This window comes from Psammomys obesus, unplaced genomic scaffold (assembly GCF_907164565.1).
Source record: "Psammomys obesus unplaced genomic scaffold, mPsaObe1.curated_primary_1811, whole genome shotgun sequence".
Classification (NCBI taxonomy): domain Eukaryota; kingdom Metazoa; phylum Chordata; class Mammalia; order Rodentia; family Muridae; genus Psammomys; species Psammomys obesus.
The window spans coordinates 4,865,637-4,887,939 of NW_026585685.1; the positions used below are offsets into that span (position 1 = coordinate 4,865,637).

The 22,303-nt window shown below is 37.3% G+C and overlaps 1 protein-coding gene across 2 annotated transcripts in view; it reads right to left on the bottom strand.

Annotated features, from left to right (window-relative positions):
* The window catches only part of Magi3 (membrane associated guanylate kinase, WW and PDZ domain containing 3), a 199,338-nt gene that overhangs the window by 93,957 nt on the left and 83,078 nt on the right, over positions 1-22,303 (bottom strand). For both annotated transcript variants that reach the window (XM_055628767.1, XM_055628775.1), the window contains exon 2: positions 11,256-11,372. In XM_055628767.1, coding sequence (XP_055484742.1) covers positions 11,256-11,372 — 117 coding nt within the window. The remainder of the gene's footprint in view (positions 1-11,255; positions 11,373-22,303) is intronic.

Here is a 22,303-nt window from a genome sequence, read left to right on the forward strand (position 1 = left end):
CTGGCTTTATTTGACATTCTGTCATAGTCAAATCACAAGTGATCCCATGATTCAACTGCAATGCCTCAGTTTGTCATGAGCGACATGTCTCGTACTTCCCTCCTGCAAAGAACTCATCACTGGTTCTAGACCAGGAATGCAACAAAACTCCTCTCAAGATCCCTTCGTTCTCCACATCCTCTCCAGCATGTGTTGACACTTGAGTTTTTGATCTTAGCCATTCTGATGGGTGTAAGGTGAAATCTCAGGGTCGTTTTGATTTGCATCTCCCTGATGACTCAGGACACTGAGCATTTAGGTGTTTCTCTGCCATTTGATAGTCTTCTATTGAGAATTCTCTGTTTAGCTCTGTACCCCATTTTTTAACTGGATTACTTGATTTGTTGCTTTTTAACTTCTTGAGTTCTTTATATATTCTGGATATTAGCCCTCTGTCAGATATAGGGCTAGTGAAGATCCTTTCCTAATCTGTAGGCTGTTGTTTTGTTCTGATGGCATTGTCCTTTGCTTTACAGAAACTAAGCAAGAAGGAGGACCCTGGGTAAGATGATCAATCCTCATTTAGGAAGACATATGGGATGGACATCAGAAAAGGGAGAAAACAGGAAACAAGACAGGAGCCTACCACAGAGGGCCTCTAAAAGACTCTACCCAGAAGGTATCGAAGCAGTGCTGACACTCACAGCCAAACTTTGGGCAGAGAATCTTATGAAAGGAGGGGTGCTGAGGTGGGGGATGAAAGACCTGGAGGGGACAGGAGCTCCACAAGGAGAACAACAGAACCAAAAAATTGGGGCACAGGGGTCTTTTGTGAGACTGATACTCCAACCAAGGACCATGCATGGAGATAACCTAGAACCCCTGCACAGATATAGCCCATGGCAGCTCAGTCTCCAAGTGGGATCCCTAGTAAGGAGAACAGGGACTGTCTTTGACATGAACTCGGGCTGACTCTTTGATCACCTCCGTGTGAGGGGAGTGGGGGCAGCCTTACCAAGTCACAGAGGAAGACAATACAGCCAGTCCTGATAAGATGATAAGCTAGGGTCAGATGGAAGGTTAGGAGGACCTCCCCTATCAGTGGACTTGGGGAGGATCGTGGGAGAAGAAGAGGGAGAGAGTATAGGATTGGGAGTGGATGAAATAGGAAGCTATAGCTGGGATACAAAGTGAGTAAGTTATATAAATAATATAATAATTTTTTTTAAAAAAAGATTCCTTCTTGGAGAGTCTGTCTTCTGGCATTATTATCAGTACCAATTCCCTGTCAGTCAGAATCCAGAAAGGAAAAAAAAAAAAAATCACACGGTGATTTGAACAGGGCAGGTTTAAAGCACTATGAACAGTATTTACAGACAATTAATTGAAATTTAACAAAAATTCTAAAAGTGGAGCTAAAAGATAACTCGGAAAAAATTCCACCTAAATAAACCTGAGGAAGAATACCCAAGTGCCAATAGCCTGCCATGGAGAAACACTTCCCCAAATCTTTATTTTAGATGTCATTCAAGCAGGTGTGGTAACAGCCCACTGAGTAAACAATCTTGCTAGGTTGCCTGGAGACAGTGCTGGTTCAGTGGGTCAAGGCTGGCAGTCAGAGAGAACAATCTGGAATACTACCGTGACTCACCAGCAACCTACCCATGGGAGTGCTGTTGGGTAGAGTGTTTTTAAGTTAACAGAAAATCAACTAGAATGCTGGCTGGACTTGCCAGAAACATCTTGTATCAACTGAGGAAGGTGGCTGGGCCACAGAAACCCCCACAATGCAGTAACAGTCAGTGGGTGTACCGTAGAACTCAAAAGGCTACCAGCTTCTGCAGGTGCTGCTGCTTATGCTGAAGCTCTTCTGCAGCTTACAGTGAGCACTAGTAATTCTATCTTCTGAGGAATTTGTTCATCTCATGCAAGTCGCAGTTTATTTCAGTATAAAATTACTCAGAATATTTTTAATATTCACATAATACACAGAGGAATCTTACTGATGTCATCACTTCATCTTCAAGCTAATTTCTTTCTCTTTTTCCTGAGTAGTTTGCTTATAAGGTTATCAATCCCATTGATGTAAAAAAAAAAAAAAATCAATGTTTAGTTTGTTTTTCTCTATTTCTAGTTCACTAATTTTTGCTTTTCTATTAATTTCCTTCCTAGCTAGTTTCGCTTTATCCTGTTCTTTTTCTTTCCATTCTTAAGACAAATGTATCATTTGAGAGCTTTGTTACTTAATAATACAAATATTTAGTATTATGTTTATCTCTAAGTGGTGCTCTACCTATCCTAAAATTTCTGATTCAATGTGTTTGATGTTTCTGCTCTGTTGCCGTGTATGCCCCCCATGATTTTTTTGACATATGGGTTATTTATATTACTCAATTTCCAAATATCTGGAGATTTTCTAGATTTCATTCTGTTAATAATTTCAAATTTTGCTGAGTTTGAGGCTACCCTGGACACAAAACGAGCCCAGGACAGCCAAGGCTCTACAGAGAAACCCTGTCTCAAAAAAACCAATAATAATATTACTATTATTGTTGTTGTATTTTCACTATAGTCAGGTAACATACTTTGCATGATGTAAACATCCTTACTTTCACTGAGTCTCCTGTTGTGGTTCAGAACACTAGTCTGAACAGTCCCTGCCTACTAGAAAATAATGCGCAATGGACTATTGCTGAGCAACATAATCAAATAAAAAGTAACTAGTCATATTGATAGAGTGCTGTTCTTGTTTCCTGTTTATTTTATTATTTTTAATTTAAAAATTACTTAAAAGATATGAAATACTAAACTATGATAGTTACTGTATCATTTCCAATTGCAGAATTTCCTTTACTATTTCTTTTAATAATTCTGCTGCTGAAAAATTCCTCCATTTTTATCTGAAAAAAAAAAAACCCCAACTTTTCAAAGATAATTCTGTTATATACAGATATATATGTTGATTCTTTTTTTTTTTCTTTTTAATGTGTTAAAGACTTCAGTTGTTACACTCGGGCTTGTGTTATTCCATCTCTGTAGCAATCCTTTGCTTCCTTGCATGTAATGTATCTTCTTTCTCTCTAACTGCCATTTACATTTTCTCTTGGACCCTGGTTTTAAGCAATTAAATTATGAAGTGCGTCTCTGTGATTTCTATTAAGCTTCTTCTGCTTAGGGTCTGTGAATTTCTTAAATTTACAAGTTTAGTTTTCAGGGAATTTAGCAAGACTTGAGCTAATTTGTGTTCTTCCTGCTTTCCCAACCTTGGCTTGATACGGTTCTATAGCTAAATACGAACGGAGGATAGCTCTGTCTACATTTCAATGGCCACTGTACATCACTTATATCTTGTCCTACCTCACTGTTTCTGACAAAGGTAAACTGACTGGCTGTTAGTCGATCATGGCAGAGCCCTTGCCTCCTTTCAGGTTTCCCCTTTCAGCTTCTTTCCTCTATGTTTCAGTTTGATTAGTTTACATTGCTATGTGTTCACGCCCATTGATCTTTACTTCTGCATTCTGGGATCTGCTTTTATATCTCTCCAGTGAGTTTTTATTTTAAGTTTTACATCCTTTTGCTGTTACATTTTCCCTTCACTGTGTTCATTCTATGGTTTAATCCTTGAACATATTTTAAAAGTTCTAAAATTCCTTGTGTGGTAGTATGTTATCATGTATCATTTCTACATTTTTTTCTATCAGCTGACTTTTATTTTAAAAAGTCATCTAGATCACATCTTCCTAGATCATATCACAATTGTTTTCATGTACAGTGGTTTTTATTAGATATTAGAATGAATATTTAATATCTGGTGTCTCTATTTGGTTGTAACATTAAAAAATCTTCCTCTTTCTGGCTGACAAGTTACATGCATATTCACTTGATCCTTTGAGGCAGTGCATAATTTAACTTTGTTCAAGTGGGGTTCCTCTGTTCAGGCTGCTTAGAATTCAAGTATCTCCAAGTCCAGAATAAGCACTGGCAATGGTTAACCCTATAGTTTCCAAAGAGTTCTCTAGATATTTAGGCTTCTTGAACCTAGAATTCTATTCTCTCTGCTCAGAGCCTGCCATTTTCTGCCCTGTTGTCCTTGATGCTATGATACAGAAAATGCCTGTAGGCAGAAATATAAGAAAACCTGACTCCTTACTGCACAGTCTTTTCATCTCTTAAGGACCACGATCCTGTTGTACTGTAGTCCATAATCTCCCATAGGAGTGTCTGTCTGCTCATACGTCATTTATCTATCCTCCCACACCTCTCTCTTCTAATGATCTCAGACTTCAGTCAGTAAACTCCTCTTCTTTGTGGTGTTTATGTAATTCTGGTACAGCTGCATAATGTTTTAAGCACTTACATGCTTTCTGGTATAACTAGATATTTTAGACTCATTTATACTTTTATTGTCTCAGACCTGTGATTGCAATTTTTTCCATATAGATCTGAAATTCTTTTAGTAAAAATGGTATTTAGATGTGATCATTCAGCTTGCTAAATGCTACTAATGCATCATTGTTTCCAGGTTAAGGAAGGAATTTTTAGACACTTCATTTGAGAGTAAGCTAAGAAGTCCTATTAAATTAAACTCTGAAAGTGTGCAACTCCCTGGGCCCTATGAACTAAAACTATTTAGACCATACCTTCTTTCTACAACAAAACATGACACTGAGGAAAAAAGGCAAACCTGAGATAACAAGGCAAACTACAAGGTAACAAATGAAAGGGGCAGATGACAGTAAGGAAGACAGTCTTAGAGAGTACATCTTCATCTTTCTATAATATATTTTAATAAGGGAAAAAGGATCTTTAGATCTATGAAACTTAAAAACATTATCATGAAAACTCCACAACAAAGTTAGAATCAGCTTTAGTAAAGAATTCTAAATTCTTTAGTAAAGAATTATTTTTAAAATAACTAGCTTTATAGCCAATTTTATAACTGGTATCTACTAACTGCATTCAGTCCTTCTCATCCCTAATGTTTAGATGCTGTGTTCTCTTGTGGTTTTGCATAAAAAATATATCCAGTAGTGAACATATAAATACAATCTGGAATGACACAGCTTACATTCCAAATGGCTATTCAAAGTACACAGAAGTTCACTGAGATGTATAGACTTTAGGTCTGGTTAACTTTGGTGAATGATTTTTTTTTTTTAAAGTTTTTTTAAGTAAGAACAAGAAAAGATAATATTAGATGGTGAGGAAAGATGGAAAACAAAAGGACACATGAGTCCTAATAGAGGATATAAAGCGAATTGTTATTATAATTTCAACTCTGTGTGTTTTTCCTTTTTGTGGCAGATCATTGGATAAAGCTGTAATTGAGAGTGAAAGCTAAGCTCGATGGCTGTAGGATGGTCATCCTAACTATATACAAGTTATTGACATATATCAAATTAGGGACTAGAAAGTGTTTGTTTGAGTTCCTACCATAATCTAGCTGTGTGGTATTTTTATTTATGAGTTTGTTTCAATAAAGTAATGCTATAAAATAAATAAAATGCTATCCTGAGATGTTCAAAAGATATAATAGCAAGTTACTTAAGAGTGAATAAAAATCAGATTGCTATAAAACCTTTTTAAGCAAGGCTTTATGCCAGGAAACAATTAGATAACTGCTTGCTATACTGAACACAGTCAAGGAAAGAAAATAAGATCCCAAATTTAATACCTATCCAAATGAACATTAAAGTATAAATGTAAAAGTATAAAGCAGTTTCTTAGCCACAAACTGCTAAGAACTTTTCTTGGAAACTCTAGCATGGAACAAGCTTTGAACAATCATAATTACTATATAAAACAACAACAACATGGACTTGGTGGGGAGATTAAATATGTAGTTACTCAAAGAATATGCATAAATGATGATTATAAAGGTGAGAGCACAGTAATATAATGGCTGTTTGCTTTGAAAATGTAAGCACAACTCAAGTACCAGAAGCAGGGCTGGTGATGTAGCTTTGCTGGTAGAATTCGTGCCCAGTACGCACCAGCCCTTAGTTTAGCTTCCAGCACATTTTTTTAAGGTGTAATGATTGATACACACCTGAAGTCCCAGCACTGAGAAGATGGAGATGGGGGGAGGAGGAGAACTTCAAGATCATCTTGGCAACGTGGCGAGCTCGAGGCCAGCCTTGGATACACGATAGTTTTTGTTTTTGTTTTTTTTGGGGGGAGCAGAGTAAAAGTGAACAAAACATATGCAAAATAGAGTAAGTCTTCTGACTTGCTGAATCTTTCTATTGAAAGTAAACAGTACTACTAGAGACAAAAACACAATAGAGGAGGAAGAAAAAGCATATCACAGAAAAGCATAAAGCTAATTTATAGAATAAAGACACAAACTTTTCTAAAGAGAAAAACTAAACTGCGAAGCAAAACATCTTATATAGAAGGCAAATGAGAAAAACAAGACATTGAGGCTAAAGATAATGAGCTATCAGTAGTTTCACATTGGCTATTGAGTAAATTCAGAACTATTTGCAAAACAATTCAGAAACTTTAAGAAGATTGACAACAGCACATCATATAAACATAAATTAGATAGAGTGGTAATTCTGAAACCTGGCAAAGAAGATTTATAGAAACAAAGTATGGATAAGGAGTTATTTAAAAACAAACATATTTTGTACCAGGTTAAGGAATCTGAACTTTATCCTACAGTCTGGAAATCTTAAGAGGACAAAAAGTCAAGAGTCAGGTGTGGACTTTAAAGAAAGAAGAGGTTTTTTTTTTTTTTCAGATTTTTTTTTTTATTAATTACACTTTATTCACTTTGTATCCCCCCCTAAGCACCTTCCTCCTTTCTGCATGCATGCCCCTCCCCAGGTCCACTGATAGGAGGGGTCCTCCTCTCCTTCTTTCTGATCTTAGTCTATCAGTTCTCATCAGAAGTGGCTGCATTGTCAGGGTTCTAGGTTATCTCCATGGATAGTCCTTGGTTAGAGTATGTATGCGTCTCTGGGAAGTTCTCTGTGTTCAAATTTTCTTGTTCTGTTGCTCTCCTTGTGGAGTTCCTGTCCTCTCCAGCTCTTACTATTTCGCACTTCTTACATAAAATTCCATTCACTCTGCCCGACAGTTGGCCATCAGGCTCAGCATCTGCTTTGACAGTCTGCATGGCAGAGGCTTTCAGAGGCCCTCTGTGACAGGTTCCAAGGTTGTTTCCTGTTTTCTTCTTCTGGCTTTCAGAGGCCCTCTGTAGCAGGTTCCTAGGTTGTTTCCTGTTTTCTTTTTCTTCTGATGTCCATCCTCTTTGCCTTTCAGGGTGGGGATTGAACATTTTAGTTAGGGTCCTCTCTTTTGCTTAGTTTGTTTGATGTACAGATTTTAGTGGGTTTATTCTATGTTGTATGTTTATATGAGTGAGTATATACCGTGTGTGTCTTTTTGCTTCTGGGACAACTCACTCAGGATGATCCTTTCCAGGTCCCACCATTTACCTGCAAATTTCATGATTTCCTTATTTTTCATTGCTGAGTAATACTCCATTGTATAGATGTACCACAGTTTCTGCATCCATTCTTCAGTTGAGGGGCATCTGGGCTGTTTCCAGCTTCTGGCTATTACAAATAAAGCTGCTACAAACATAGTTGAGCAAATGTCCTTTTTGTGTACTTGAGCCTCTTTTGGATATATACCTAGGAGTGGTATGGCTGGATCTTGAGGAAGTGCTATTCCTAGTTGTCTGAGAAAGCGCCAGATTGATTTCCAGAGTGGTTGTACAAGTTTACATTCCCACCAGAAGTGGAGAAGGGTTCCCCTTTCTCCACAACCTCTCCAGCATGTGTTGTCACTTGAGTTTTTTATCTTGGCCATTCTGATGGGTGTAAGGTGAAATCTTAGGGTTGTTTTGATTTGCATTTCCCTAATGGCTAATGAGGTTGAACATTTCTTTAAGTGCTTCTCTGCCGTTCAATATTTGACAAAATCCAACATCCATTCATGTTTAAAGTATTGGAGAGATCAGGGATACAAGGCACATATCTAAACATAGTAAAGGCGATATACAGCAAGCCTATAGCCAACATCAAACTGAATAGAGAGAAACTTAAAGCAATCCCACTGAAATCAGGGACAAGACAAGGCTGCCCACTCTCTCCATATCTCTTCAACATAGTGCTGGAAGTCCTTGCTAGAGCAATAAGACAGTTGAAGGAGATCAAGGGGATACAGATTGGAAAAGAAGAAGTCAAAGTATCACTATTTGCAGATGATATGATAGTATACATGAGTGACCCCAAAAACTCTACCAGGGAACTCCTACAGCTGATAAACACCTTCAGCAAAGTGGCCGGATACAAAATTAACTCAAAAAAATCAGTAGCACTCCTGTATACAAAGGACAAAAGGGCTGAGAAAGAAATTAGAGAAACAACACCCTTCACAATAGCCACAAATAACATCAAGTACCTTGGGGTAACCCTAACCAAGCAAGTCAAAGACTTGTATGAAAAAAATTTCAAGTCTCTGAAGAAAGAATTAGAAGAAGATATGAGAAGATGGAAAGATCTCCCATGCTCATGGCTTGGCAGGATTAACATAGTAAAAATGGCCATCTTACTAAAAGCAATCTACAGATTTAATGTAATTCCCATCAAATTGCCAACACAATTCTTTACAGACCTGGAAAGAAAAATTCTCAACTTCCTATGGAATAACAAGAAACACAGAATTGCTAAAACAATCCTCTACAATAAAAGATCTTCTGGAGGTATCTCCATCCCTGATCTCAAGCTGTACTATAGAGCAACAGTTATAAAAACTACATGGTACTGGCACAGAAACAGAATGGTGGATCACTGGAACCGAACAGAAGACCCAGAAATAAACCCACACACTTATGGACACCTGATTTTTGACAAAGATGCCAAAACCATACAATGGAAAAAAGATAGCATCTTCAATAAATGGTGCTGGTTCAACTGGATGTCTACATGTAGAAAAATGAAAATAGATCCATACTTATCACCCTGCACAAAACTGAAGTCCAAGTGGATCAAAGACCTCAACATAAAACCAGACACATTAAATCGGCTAGAAAAAAAAAAGTGGGGAATACCCTAGAACTCAATGGTATAGGAGAAACTTCCTGAACAGAACACCAACAGCACAGGCTCTAAGAGCAACAATCAATAAATGGGACCTCATGAAATTGAAAAGCTTCTGTAAAGCAAAGGACACCGTCATCAAAACAAAGCGACTGCCTACAGATTGGGAAAGAATCATCACCAACCCTTTATCTGACAGAGGACTCATATCGAGTATATATAAAGAACTAAAGAAGCTGAAAAGCAGCAAACCAAGTAATCCACTTAAAAAATGGGGAAGAGAGCTAAACAGAGAAAGAAGAGTCTTAAACGACAACATCCACAAAAGATAGGCTGGACTGTAGTGACAAGACAGGGGATTTCAGATTGGAGAGGGAGTCAGCTACTACCTGTGGCCCTATTCTAGGTCACATGCTTGCCTACACGTTTGAAATTGTGATAGCAACTAAGTGAGGTGGCTCTTGCTCCTTTTAAATACAAAAATTGTGAGTCTCAGTAACATTAATTTTCTTGCCCAAGTTGAAGCTGCTTGTATGACGCTAAAGTCAAGGTTCCAAATTCTTTTATTTCACTCTTGGCTACTACACAATGCTCTTTGTTGGAAGAGATGGAGGGAAGTTGAAAGAGAAGGGAAAATAACTTAAGCAAGAAAAGATAAGGATCTAAATATAGAGGGACTGTAATTTTGAAACATAATAAGTCTTTGGTAATAGACTAGTCATTAAGAGTAAACAAAGAAAAGGCAACCAAGAACTCCAGAATAAAAGGTAGTATCCAAAAGAATCCACAAATATACCGAAAAGGAAAACTGTGGTGGTTTGAATGAGAATGGTTCCCATAGACTCATATATTTGAATGTTTGATATGCAATTGGTAGGACTTTTAGGAAGAATTAAGAGGTGTCATCTTGTTGGAGAAGGTGTGTCATAGAGGGTAAGCCTGAAGTTTCAAAAGCTCAGGGCATTCAGCTAGCTCTCTCTTCCTCTAATTTGTGGAAAAGATAGAAGCTCTCAGCTACTGCTCCAGCACCACGCCTGCTTATCAGCTGTCATGCTCCCTCTGTAAGTCATAGATGAACTCTCTGAAATGGTTAATAAGCCTCAATTAAAAGGTTTTTTTTGCATAAATTGCCCTGATCATGATGTCTCTTCACAGCAACAGAAATGTAACTAGGACAAAAAAGAATGCTTTTACATGTGTTTATTTTTATTCTTCCCAAGACCCATACTAACTGAAGTAAAAACTTAGCATGTATGACTTCTCATTACATACTGAAAACAAAAATGGCCAGCACATCAATAACCAGATTCTGTATTAAGACCAATAACTAGATAAAAAATTCAAAATAAATTATACACAGAAGGCAATGTGTGCTTCCCTCCCTCATTGGGGAAGAGTAGATTTTATAGTTTGTAATGTTTTAATTACTTATTTTTAGTATATAAGGCAGAGGCTTTTAATTTTTTTTTTTTTTTTTTAAGAATAAAATCTAGTTAAGAGAAGGTAAACAGGAGCTGTAGCAATATAACTCAGTGGTTAAGAGCATGGGCTGCCCTCCCAGGGGACCTGGGTTTGGTCCCTAGCACACATGTGACATCCTCATCATCTATAATGCCACCGCCAAGATACCTGATGCCCTCTTCTGGCCTCAGAGGTTACTGCATGCATGTGGTACACATACACACATGCAAGCAAAACACTCATGCACACAAAATAATACAAATGTCAACTTTTTCTTTTTTAAAGGACAGGTAAGTACATTTTTTCAAACTGGTCATCACTTTGTTTGAAGACACAATATGGAATCTTCATTTTTTTTTCTACTTAAAACTGACTACATACAGTCTTCAGAAGAATTTTCTCCTCATTCAATTTTTGTTTCACTCATTTTCAAGTTAGTCTTCACAATTTCATACAAAATACATTTTTATATTTAATTAGTGTGTGTACATGGTGTGTGTTGTATGTGTATGTGTACATGTGCAGACATACCCCCCCACACACAGGTACCTGCATGGCATGTGGAGGTCAGAGGACAACTGGTGGGAGCTGGTTCTCTTCTCCCACCAGGTGGGCTTGGGAAATCATACTCAGACTTGGTAGCATGTGCTTTTACCCAATGCTCAAATACACACGTATGTATTTTTTCAATAAATTATTTCTAGATGTTTAAATAAGTAAAGATATTTCTGTCTCATTTCTCTTAAAGCATCATGTACTTACATGGGATGGTTCTCAAGTACAGATTATCTCTGATGACTTGCTGTAGTTTGTGGTCAATTGATCCTTTCTGAAACTGAAGACTCAGGTAGTGCCTCAAATCTTTATTAATGACTTTGCCTACAAAAAAAACCCCAGAAAATTAAATATAACTATTATATATTCATTAAATATATAAAATAGTGATCAAATATCTTTAAATCATTTAGCTAATAACAAGACAAAGAAATTAGTATTTGAACTATAAGAAGAAAAGTAATAAATTATTATATGTACTGAAATTAAAATAAATGACTACAATATGTGGGTATAATTTTATGAGACAGGATAACATATAGAACAGAGAATATAATGAACATTCAAAGTAATTTCATTCAGTCTCTTGGCTTTAAATACCATCATATCCTAAAAGTTCCCAATTCAGATCATATATTCATCCCTTAGTTATCTTTACTTAACTCCCACCTCACGCATACACACTGCAGATGACATATCTGGGGATTTCAGATAAGTACCTCAAATTTCAGACATACAAAACAAAACTCTTCTACCTTCTCCCCTAGTTTTCTCTCTCTTAAAACACAGCAGCACCTTCAGCTGGAAGAACAATCCCAAATCTAAAAGCCATCCTTGATTTCTCTTTCTACCTGTCTTCTATTACCAATTTTTGTCAGCTGTACTTCCAAATATGCCACTGCTGTCCATTTTCATCAAAGGCATCTTAATCGAATCTACCACCATCATTTCCCATCTGAATTCTACAAATGGCCTTCTAATCAGCTTCCCTGCATCCATTTTGACTCCTTTCTTCCCTGCCCCTCACACACAGTCACTAGAGTGAGATGTAGAACAGATTAGGTCAGTGATAGTATGTGTAAGAAGCCCCATCCTCATGACTTCCTGCTGCACCGGAAAAAATACAAAAACTCCTGCTCGGGACACAGTAGGTCCCACAAGCTCCAGCTTTGGTGGTCTCTAATCCTTACTCATTCTTCACTCCTGCTCTTTGAAGGGAAACAAACAAACAAAAAACAAACAAAAGACATGACTTATCAGAACAGTCAGTCTACTTGTTGATTCCTAAATACAGTGTGAATAAGTTAAGACAGTCAGTGTTTATTATTTCTGAGGAAACAGTAAACAAAAGGTTGCAAAAATCTTAAACTACAAATTTGTAACAAAGATTTAAGTTTAAGTGAAAAAGCAATGCAAACGTTCATTAGACTAGACTGTAGATAATTAGAAAAGGTCAATGCTCAGACAAAAGATTATCTTACTGTAGAAGAGATAGCTAGCTGACTACATTGTGTTCTATTTGAAACAACAAATATAGATTAAGGTTTCATAACAAAACTATAGACAGTTCATCCTTTTATCTACTATTTCATAACACTGCATCTCTAATCTTTTTGTTCTTTTCTACTACATATAAACACAAAGAACCTACACAGGAGATAGTAATATAACCAGGAAATCAGTGTAAAATTCAGAGATAACATTTAGGCCCTAGTAATAAATATAAACCCAAACAACTCCTTTCTTTGTCCTAACAAAACAGATGCTGAGAAGAGGGAGAACTACTGTGATTAAAACAAATAAGCCTAAAGACATTTACAGTGATGAATACCAAACCCCTATCATATAGAGTATCCCACTATCCCCCCAATTCAAAATCACACTGTTACTTTTGTTTATACTCCAGTATGTGTTCACTGCTGAGAAGATGATAAAACCTAACACATAATCAATATGCTCAATACTCACTGCACAATAATAACAAAACCAATGAGCTCATTAAGTAATTTAACAGTTTGGTGACAGGTGCCTCAAGTTCTCTGTAAATATTAGACAAAAACTTGGACGATAGCAACTACATGGCTGAAAGGGAGATATTTGCATAGGATTTTTGAATGAATAAAGAATGTGTCTCCTTTTTTATTTAAAACAACAGCATAGGTGCCAATATCCAAAACTTGGTCACCAACATATCTTCAGGAAAAGGTTTAGTTTTGATAAAACACAATATAGGTATAACTAAAAATGATCATTTGAGTCAGCACTTTAACTCATAATTTCCTTTTCTTAAACTCAAAACTTTTAAGATACAACATAATTACTGATACTCTAAGATCCTTAAAACCTACTTGAGATTTTAACTTGTAAAAATAAAGTCTTTCAGCTTAGAGATAATTAAACGATTAAAAAAATCACAATAAAGTCCCAAATCACAAATTATCTAGCATGATGGTATTCTTAAGGGAAAATGGAGTTAACCCAACTCTTATTTTAAAGGCCTTTGAGATGTTAAAAACCAGTTGCAACAGAAAAGGCTAAATGTAATTATCAGAACTGAAATCATACTGTTTTTTACCATCAACTTCTACTGGGATGGACAGATACAAAGAAAAGGGTGAGACAATTCTGTTAAAATTGACATTTTATTTAAAATGTGTAACTAGAGGCTGAAGGTAGAGTTCTTTTTAGCACCACTAAAATTGAAAGTAATGTTTACAACTATTTTACTCTAATTTTTTGTTCTTGTTTTATCTGTATGAGTGTTTTGCCTGCATGTATGTATGTGCACCACATGTGTCCAAGTGCTAGAAGAGGCAAGAAAGGATTCTTAGATCTCCTGGAACTGGAGTTACGGATGGTTCTGAGCCATCATGTGGGTGCTGGGAAACAAACCAGGATCTTCGAAAAGGCAGTGATTTTCACTGCTGAGTCATCTCTCTAGCACTTCTTTCATTGCTTTTGACAATCAAGACAAAATACTGTAAGAATCAATGAATTATACCTAATGAAAAGTTAATAAAACTGAGTTGACATTATTTAAGAATAACAATTGATAATAAAGTATTCTAGACACAGCATTCATCATAGACTTCCTTGTCTCCAGAAACTAAAAGAACTTTCTACATATTGAAGCATAATGATTCCTATATAAGTTCAGAGAATCTTTAAAAACTTTAAATAGATAGTTCACTGATGATCATCAGAAAGCCAACAGAAGTAATTCACGAGGACACTGTGGTGCTGCAGAGATGGCTGGCTCCTCAGTCAAAAGCACTGTGGCTCCTGCAGACCACCCCCATGGCAATTCCAATTCCAGATCCCAAGCCCTCTCGGACTTTTGTAGGTACTGCATGCACCTGATAAATGCATGCAGTAAAACACTTATACACATAAAATTAGATAATCTAAAAAAAAAAAAAAAAAAAAAAAATAAAGACACTGTGTGAGCCTCTCTCTCTCTCTCTGGTTAGTTCACAGAACCTTGACATTTCACGAGCATGGAAAACAACTACCTGGGGCTAATGTAAGTGTTACTAAACAAATATAGAAATGAAAAATTCTTTATAATGTGAACACTCAAACCTAGCCAGACCATGCTTTAAGAGTTACTATTTTTTTGACTTGGTTTTATGAATAGTGAAACTGGTTTATGAAATTTAAAAATATATACAATGGAAAATGGTTTGGCTAGATGAATGTAACTGATATTTCAATTATATGAAAAAATCTAGGCACTCAAGTTTCAACGAACAACTCCTTAATCAGTATTTCACAACTACAAATCCAAAGTTACTAGATATATGCAAACTATGATTCACCATCAGTTTTCATTGAGAAATCACTGAATAAAGCAACTGGCTATTATTTGGATAAACTCTGAGTCCTGTTGGCATGGGTTCAGCATATAAACAACTGTAAATCCATTTACCCACACTTCATCTTTTTGACAAGAACAGTAAGGAGACTTTGTCAACTCTTTGCTAAAGTCAAGATACAACATGTCTTTACTATTTTCAAATTCAAAAGCAATTATAAAACTGAGGGGGAAAAAAGCAAAAAATGAGGTCAGTTTGTCATGACTTGTTTCTTAGAAATTCATATTGATTCATGGTGATAAGCCATTCTTTTCTATCTACTTGGAATTTGTTTTTAAATAATCTCTTCAAGTTTGGTAACAGTTTAGATTATATCAGGGCAATAGACTTGTGTTTTCATAAACTATGGAACATTTCTCTTTTTCTAGTCTCTCAGTACTTCTTATATTCTCCTCCATGAGTTGAGGGTGGGGAGGGGGATTACAATAATTCTGAGGTCATGTCTGAACCCTCTGGAAGCCAATTCATTTAATTATTTTCAATAGTTCAGGCTGGCCCCAATCTACTCTGATGTAGATGGCAATTTTGAACTTCTGATCCTCTTCTGAGTGCTAAGATTACAGATGAGTAGCACCATGCCTGTTTTATTCAGTGCTGGGATGGAAGGTGTATCTCAGATAAGCATTCTACCAACTGAGCTACTTCCCTGTTCCTCTTTAAAGTTTTAAAAATGTACATTCGTTTAAAGTAAATTATACTCTTTTAAATCAGATTTATATATTTGCACCTTTATATATGTACCTGTGTGAGTCTCCATACACCATGTGGGTGCAGGTGCCCTGGCCTAAGCTTCCCTCAAACTCAAGTTACAGGTGGTTTCGAGCTGCCAAATTAAATCTTGTTCTTATCCACCTCCACTGCGTAACAGATGTACAGCATAATGCCAGCTCTTCTCTTTCCTATTTATTTCAGCTTACACTGTTGGAAAAGTAACTTGCTGCTTCAAGGCTTTTTATTTGTTTTTGATACAGGGTCTCTCTACACAGCCTTAGCTGTCCTGAAACCTACTATGCACATAAGGTATTAAACTCAAAGAGATCGACCTGTCTCTGCCTCCTGAGTGCAAGGTTTACAAAGGTGTGCACCACCACGCCCCACTTTCTTCTAGATTATAGTAGAAGCAAAAGAATAATAGAATAAGGTGGCTCAGTGGAGAAGAACTTGTCACTAGATTCCAGGCTCTGGGTTTAATAAACCCCACTCCAAAGGGGAATTTTTAATTAATTTATTTATTTATTACAATTTATTCACTTTGTACCTGGTTGTAGATCCCTCCCTATACCTACCCATCCTCCCTCTTCTCCCCCTGTGCCCCTGCCCTAGTCCACTGATAGGGGAGGACCTCCCCCCCTTCTATCTGATCCTAGCCTATCAGGTCTCATCAAGGCTGGCTACATCATCTTCCTCTGTGGCCTAGCAAGACTGCACCCCCCAGGGGGAGGTGATCAAAGAGCTGGCCACTGAGTTCATGTCAAAGACAGCCTCTGCACCTCTTACTAGGGAACCCACTTGGAAACTGAGCAGCCTATGGGCTTCCTCTGAACAGGGGTCTAGGTCTTCTCTATGCATGGTCCTTGGTTAGAGTATCAGTCTCTGCAGGGCCCCTGGACCCAAGTTTTTTGGCTCTGTTGTTCTCACTGTGGCACTCCTGTCCCCTCCAGGTCTTTCTGTCTCCCTCTTCTTCTATATGGTTTCCTGCACTCTGCCCAAAGTTTGGCTATGAAGCTCAGTATCTCCTTCCATACCCTGATGGGTAGAGTCTTACAGAAGTCCCCTGTGGAAGGTTCCTGTCCTGTTCCTTGTCTTCTCCTACTTCCAATGTCTATCCTATTTGTCCTTCTGAGTGAGGTTTCAGCATCTTCCCTAGGGTCTTCCTTGTTGCTTAGCTTCTTTAGGACTATAGATTTTAGTATATTTATCCTATATTATATGACTACTATCAAAGGAGATTTTTTTTTTTTTTTTTTTTTTTTTTTTTTTTTAGGCAGTCTAGTCCCTCGTGTTGTTCTTGAAGCATCTCTGCTCCCTTAGAGCTTTGGTTCTTTAGAAGGAAAATGTTTAAATTATTATTTGGAGATGGGAACTCATTATATAATCCATGCTATCTAAACTCTTGATCTTTCCAGATTGGCCTAATACTAAAATTATAGCTGAAGATCATCATAGGCAGACCATACATTTATTTTTAAAGCCTATTATGACTGTGTGATGATTATTAGTTCTTTTTATTCTATTGAATGTTGGCTATTCACACCAATTCAAGTGGCAGAGAAAGCCTTCCCTGCTGTGGACTCCCTTTATATCCTTTGTAAACTTTGTAAACCCTCAAAGCAAGAAAGTGGCCAAACCCCCTGCCTGAGGAGTAGGGACAGGCCTGGCCCCCAGACTTTCCTAAGGGCCCTGTCATTTTCTAACAGCTGTATTTGTCATTCCCAGCCCTGAGGCAGGACAGTGGGCAGACCCCACCCTACAAAAAAAAAAAAAAAAAAAAAAAAAAATCCCACCAATTCCCGAACAAGAAAACCTACTAATCCCTCATTTTGCCATAGAAACCCACCAATGTCTGAACAGAAAAACCCACCAACCTCTGAGCACCTCTAAACTCAGGACTTGGAATCTCACCAATCCTTACCCTGGAAATCTCCACCCTGAAAAGCTTTGCTCCCGCCTCCCCCAAAAAACCCTACATAATGCCTGTTCTCTCAGTTCCCTGCTGTTTCTCACCTAGAGGAGGCAGCCATTTCTGGGGTTTCCCCTCCCAATAAATCTCTATTGTGAGGTTTGTCATATGGTGTGACTGTGGTATTCTTTGGCTCGTGACTGTCAGGACACCTTTCTCTTCAGAGCTGCAACACTTCCATTGATCACATGCATATAGACAGACAGACAGATGTTTGAAACTTTAAAAAATATAACCTTGTTTCCCTTATAAGAAAAGAATGGGCATGATCATTTCTCACTTCTCTCTTACAAAAGACAATTCCTCCAATAAACTATTTAATCTACCTAAGTCAATACTATTAACAATAATTAGTTGTTTCCCATTAGACTTAGATTCATAACATCAGTGTAACTTATTAATTCTACATTGTGAGCTCTATTACCGTTAGGAAAGGCCTCATGAAAGAGGTTTAAAAAAAGAGAGAGAGAGATACATGCTTAAAATGAGCTTAACTGGCTCCTCAGATCAAGAAAATGAACTCCAAAACACACAACACAAACTGTAGTTTGTTTGTAAAACTTTTTAAAATATTATTTTTCTAGATAATTAGCATGCAGATATTTCATAGTAAAATATATTGTGGTACAAAAGTTTTATGTATTTTTTTTTAAACCTCATATATCTTCAATGTTTTGTGGCTCCTATGTTTTGTTCTTATTCCCAAGTAGCACTATCTTGGGAGGCTATGGAAACTTAAATAATCTGGCTGGTAGAAGCAGGTCACTAGGGGAAGGCTATGCAAGTTCTGGTTGCTCTCTGTCCTAGCTCTCCACAATATAAGGAGCCTCCACCCCATTCATTGTTACGAACTCTCATATACCACCCTTGGTGTGATAGATTGAAAAGCCCCTTGAAACTATCAATCAACCGAAATCTTTTCTCCTGTTTCCATCAAACATGGTAGTCACAAAGAGCCAAAGTAACTAATTTCATATAATCTGTACCAAAACTGGGATTGTTGCTACAATCAGTCTGACCATTTGGTTCAGAGGCCCTTGGAACGGATTTGGGAGAAGATGTTGAAAGACTTTGAAGTTGTGGGCCACAGAAGTCCTAGAATGTTGTGGGGGAAGTTTAAAGAACAGTTCTGCTGAGAGTTCTGAAAACCAGAATACAGATTGAAAATGCCAACAATGAAGAACAGACTTCTAGGTTTCAAAATTCTATCATTCTATTAAAAATTCTATTGGGAACTAGAGATCACTCTTGCTATATTTTGGCAAAGAATATGTCTACATTCACCCATTTCCTAAAAACTTGAGTGAAGTTGAAATCATAACTAACAGACAAACTTATTTGGTAGACAAAATTTCAAAACAGAATGACTTTCAGACGATAGCATGAGTATTGGGGTTGTTTTTAGCTAGGTTTACAGTGAAACTCAAGAGCAAACAACAGAGAAGAGAAACGTATAAACTAAAGTTCGGTCGGAAAAGCGTGGTGGTGGTGGTGCATGCCTTTAATCCCAAACACCCCAGAAGCACTTCACAGACAGCCAGTGACACACAGAGAAACCCTGCCTCGGCTCTTTGGCCTCCCCATCCCCCAAGGGAGGAGCAGTCCTGCTAGGCCACAGAGGAGGACTTTGCAGCCAGCCCTGAAGAGACCTGATAAAACAGGGCCAGACGAAAGGGGAGGAGGTCCTCCCCAATCCGTGGACTTGGAGGGTGGGGTTGGGAGGGAATAAGGGAGTGGGATACAGCTGGGATACAGAGTTAATAAAATGTAACTAATAATAATAAACAATAAAAAAAAAAAAGAAACCCTGTCTCAAAAAAACAGAAAAAAATAAAAAGGGCAATTACAAAGTGACATAGTTGTTGAAAGAATTAAAAGAAGTTTTACACTTTTGTGCTCGGACATTAGGAATGAAAAAACACACAGCACACTGTGTGTTCTGTGCTTCCATACATTGGAAGGACATGACTGTTTTTAATCTAGTGGTTCACAGCTAAGAGTCTACCTTGAGTCACAAGGAGATTTTGGACTTTTGAACAGTACTAGAACAGTGGTTGGGGAAACTAAGGGAAACCTTGTCACAGCTGCTCTTGAAGAGTTCAGTCAAGCTGAAACAGAGGCCCAGGGTTCCACAGGCTGAGCATAACCTTGACATAACTTAAAAGAATATCTAACAAACTTAGGTCTGACATTAACACCTCTCAGAAATTAACAGCTACAAACATATTCTTTCTAGCTACCTCTAGATTCCTTATTTTTGCTCAAATCCCAGCTCATTATTTATGTTCCTATCTTCAATCTATTCGAGTATAACCAAAATTTCAAATTTAGAAGGCTGCTATCTATATAACTAAGTAAGCTATTCTCATTATAGGCAAGCAGGAAAATAATGAACTTTTACAATAAATAATTAAACTCTTGTCCAGTCCCATATGTGAAAATTATTAAGGACTCTGAAATCTCTTGAGCCACTTCAGTTTTGGGAAAAGTTAGGTTTTTTTAGTATTGTTCCAATTTATAGTTTTTAGACAAAAGAAATCAAAACTCAAAGAAACACAAGCTGAAACAATGCTACAGATCATCTCCTTTTGGTACAACACCAAAAGCTACCTTACCAGCCAAAAGACAGTCTTCTGCCCTGTCACAAAAACCTATAAAAACTTAAAGGAACTGGAAGACTGTTTGTATAGGCTTCCTTTTGGTTATTTATTTCCAAAATATATATTATTTTCACTACATCAAGGTTAAACTACAACTATTTTTCTTTTATCTGAAACTTTAGTCAATTAATAAGCTATCAAAATAAAATCCACATTTGTAAAATAAAATTAAAATACTTTTGGATAAGACAAAACAAAATCAAATTTTGCTGTAAACGTTATATTTCAGGAAGACTGAAATAAAAGTGAACCTTCCCACTAGAACAGAACAGAAAAACAAAGTAATAAATAGCCAAAACAGGACTTTCTCTTTTGAATTTTTGATGGAATTATGTAAATTTAATTCTTTTTTTTTTTTTTAATCAAAGCTACCCTAAGGTGATTTACAATTTTTTCTTTGAGACTCATATTGGGAATCATTAACAAACCTGTCATAATGCCTGATAACTGATGCCTAGTTGGCACATCAATAACTGAGTCACAGTACTAATGCTTCATCCTTTAGACAGAAGAGTACAAAGCCATCTATTGTGCCCTGTCATTTCCGTGAAAACAGAATAAGTGGTTTGGCTATTTTTGCAAATCAAAGTTATCTGCTTCAACAAAATGTCAAAGACTTGAGGTAAAAGCCCTATTATTGATATATCATTACCAAAGTAGATAAAAAGGTAGACTCAGATGCATTTCAAGTCTTAACCCAAAAAAGAAGAGAACTTATAAAGTAAACTGTGTAAGAGGCTCTCTTATGTAAACAATGTCAACTTCTAGATTCAAGCAGTAGTAGGATGTTATTAATTAACCACAATTATGGGAAAAATTCAACAGGATCTTTTTCTCTGGTTCATTTTAGAAAAGCAACTTATGTTAATCCTCAGAAATTTTCTAAAGTGGGTGGCTAAAGGTTATAAAAATTGTGTAAAATTGTACTCATGAGGCAAAGATGGGTGGATCCCTGAGTTCAAGGCCACTCTGGTCAACAGGGCAAGTTCCAGGACAGCTAGGGATGCAGAGAAACCCTGTCTGGGAAAACCAATAACAACAACAACAACAACAACAATAATAATAATAATAATAATAATAAATTTTAAAAATTACAGATGAAAAGTAATCTGATTCCATGAAGAATCGACTCATTCAATAAATAAAATAATGTTAGGGAGCTCCCATTTCTATTTCTTTTTTTCAACTTTTATTAGTTACACTTTATTTACTTTGTATCCCCCCATAAACCCCTCCCTCCTCCCTTCCTAATTCCACCTTCCCTCCCCCTTCTTCTCGCATGCCCCTCCCCAAGTCCACTGATAGGGGAGGTCTCCCTCTCCTTCCTTCTGATCTTAGTCTATCAAATCTCATCAGGAGTGGGTGCACTGTTTTCCTCTGTGGCCTGGTAAGGCTGCTCCTCCCTCAGGGGGAGGTGATCAAAGAGCAGGCCAATCAGTTTATATCAGAGGCAGTCCCTCTTCCCACTATGGAACCCACTTGGACACTGAGCTGCCATGGGCTACATCTGTGCAGGGGTTCTAGGTTATCTCCATACATGGTACTTGGTTGAAGTATGAGTCTCAGGAAAGATCCCTGTGTTCAAATTTTCTGGTTCTGTTGCTCTCCTTGTGGAGTTCCTGTCCTCTCCAGATCTTACTATTTCCCACTTCTTTCATAAGATTCCATGCACTCTGCCCAACAGTTGGCCATAAGTCTCAGCATCTGCTTTGATAGTCTGCAGGGCAGAGCCTTTCAGAGGCCCTCTGTGGCAGGTTCCTAACTTGTTTCCTGTTTTCTTCTTCTTCTGATGTCCATCCTCTTTGCTTTTCGGGATGGGGATTGAGCATTTTAGTCAGAGTCCTCCCTCTTGATTAGTTTCTTCAGATGTACAGATTTTAGTAGGTTTATCCTATATTATATGTCTATATGAGTGAGTATATACCGTGTGTGTCTTTCTGTTTCTGGGACAGCTCACTTAGGATGATCCTTTCCAGTTCCCACCATTTACCTGCCAATTTCATGATTTCCTTGTTTTTTATTGCTGAGTAATATTCTACT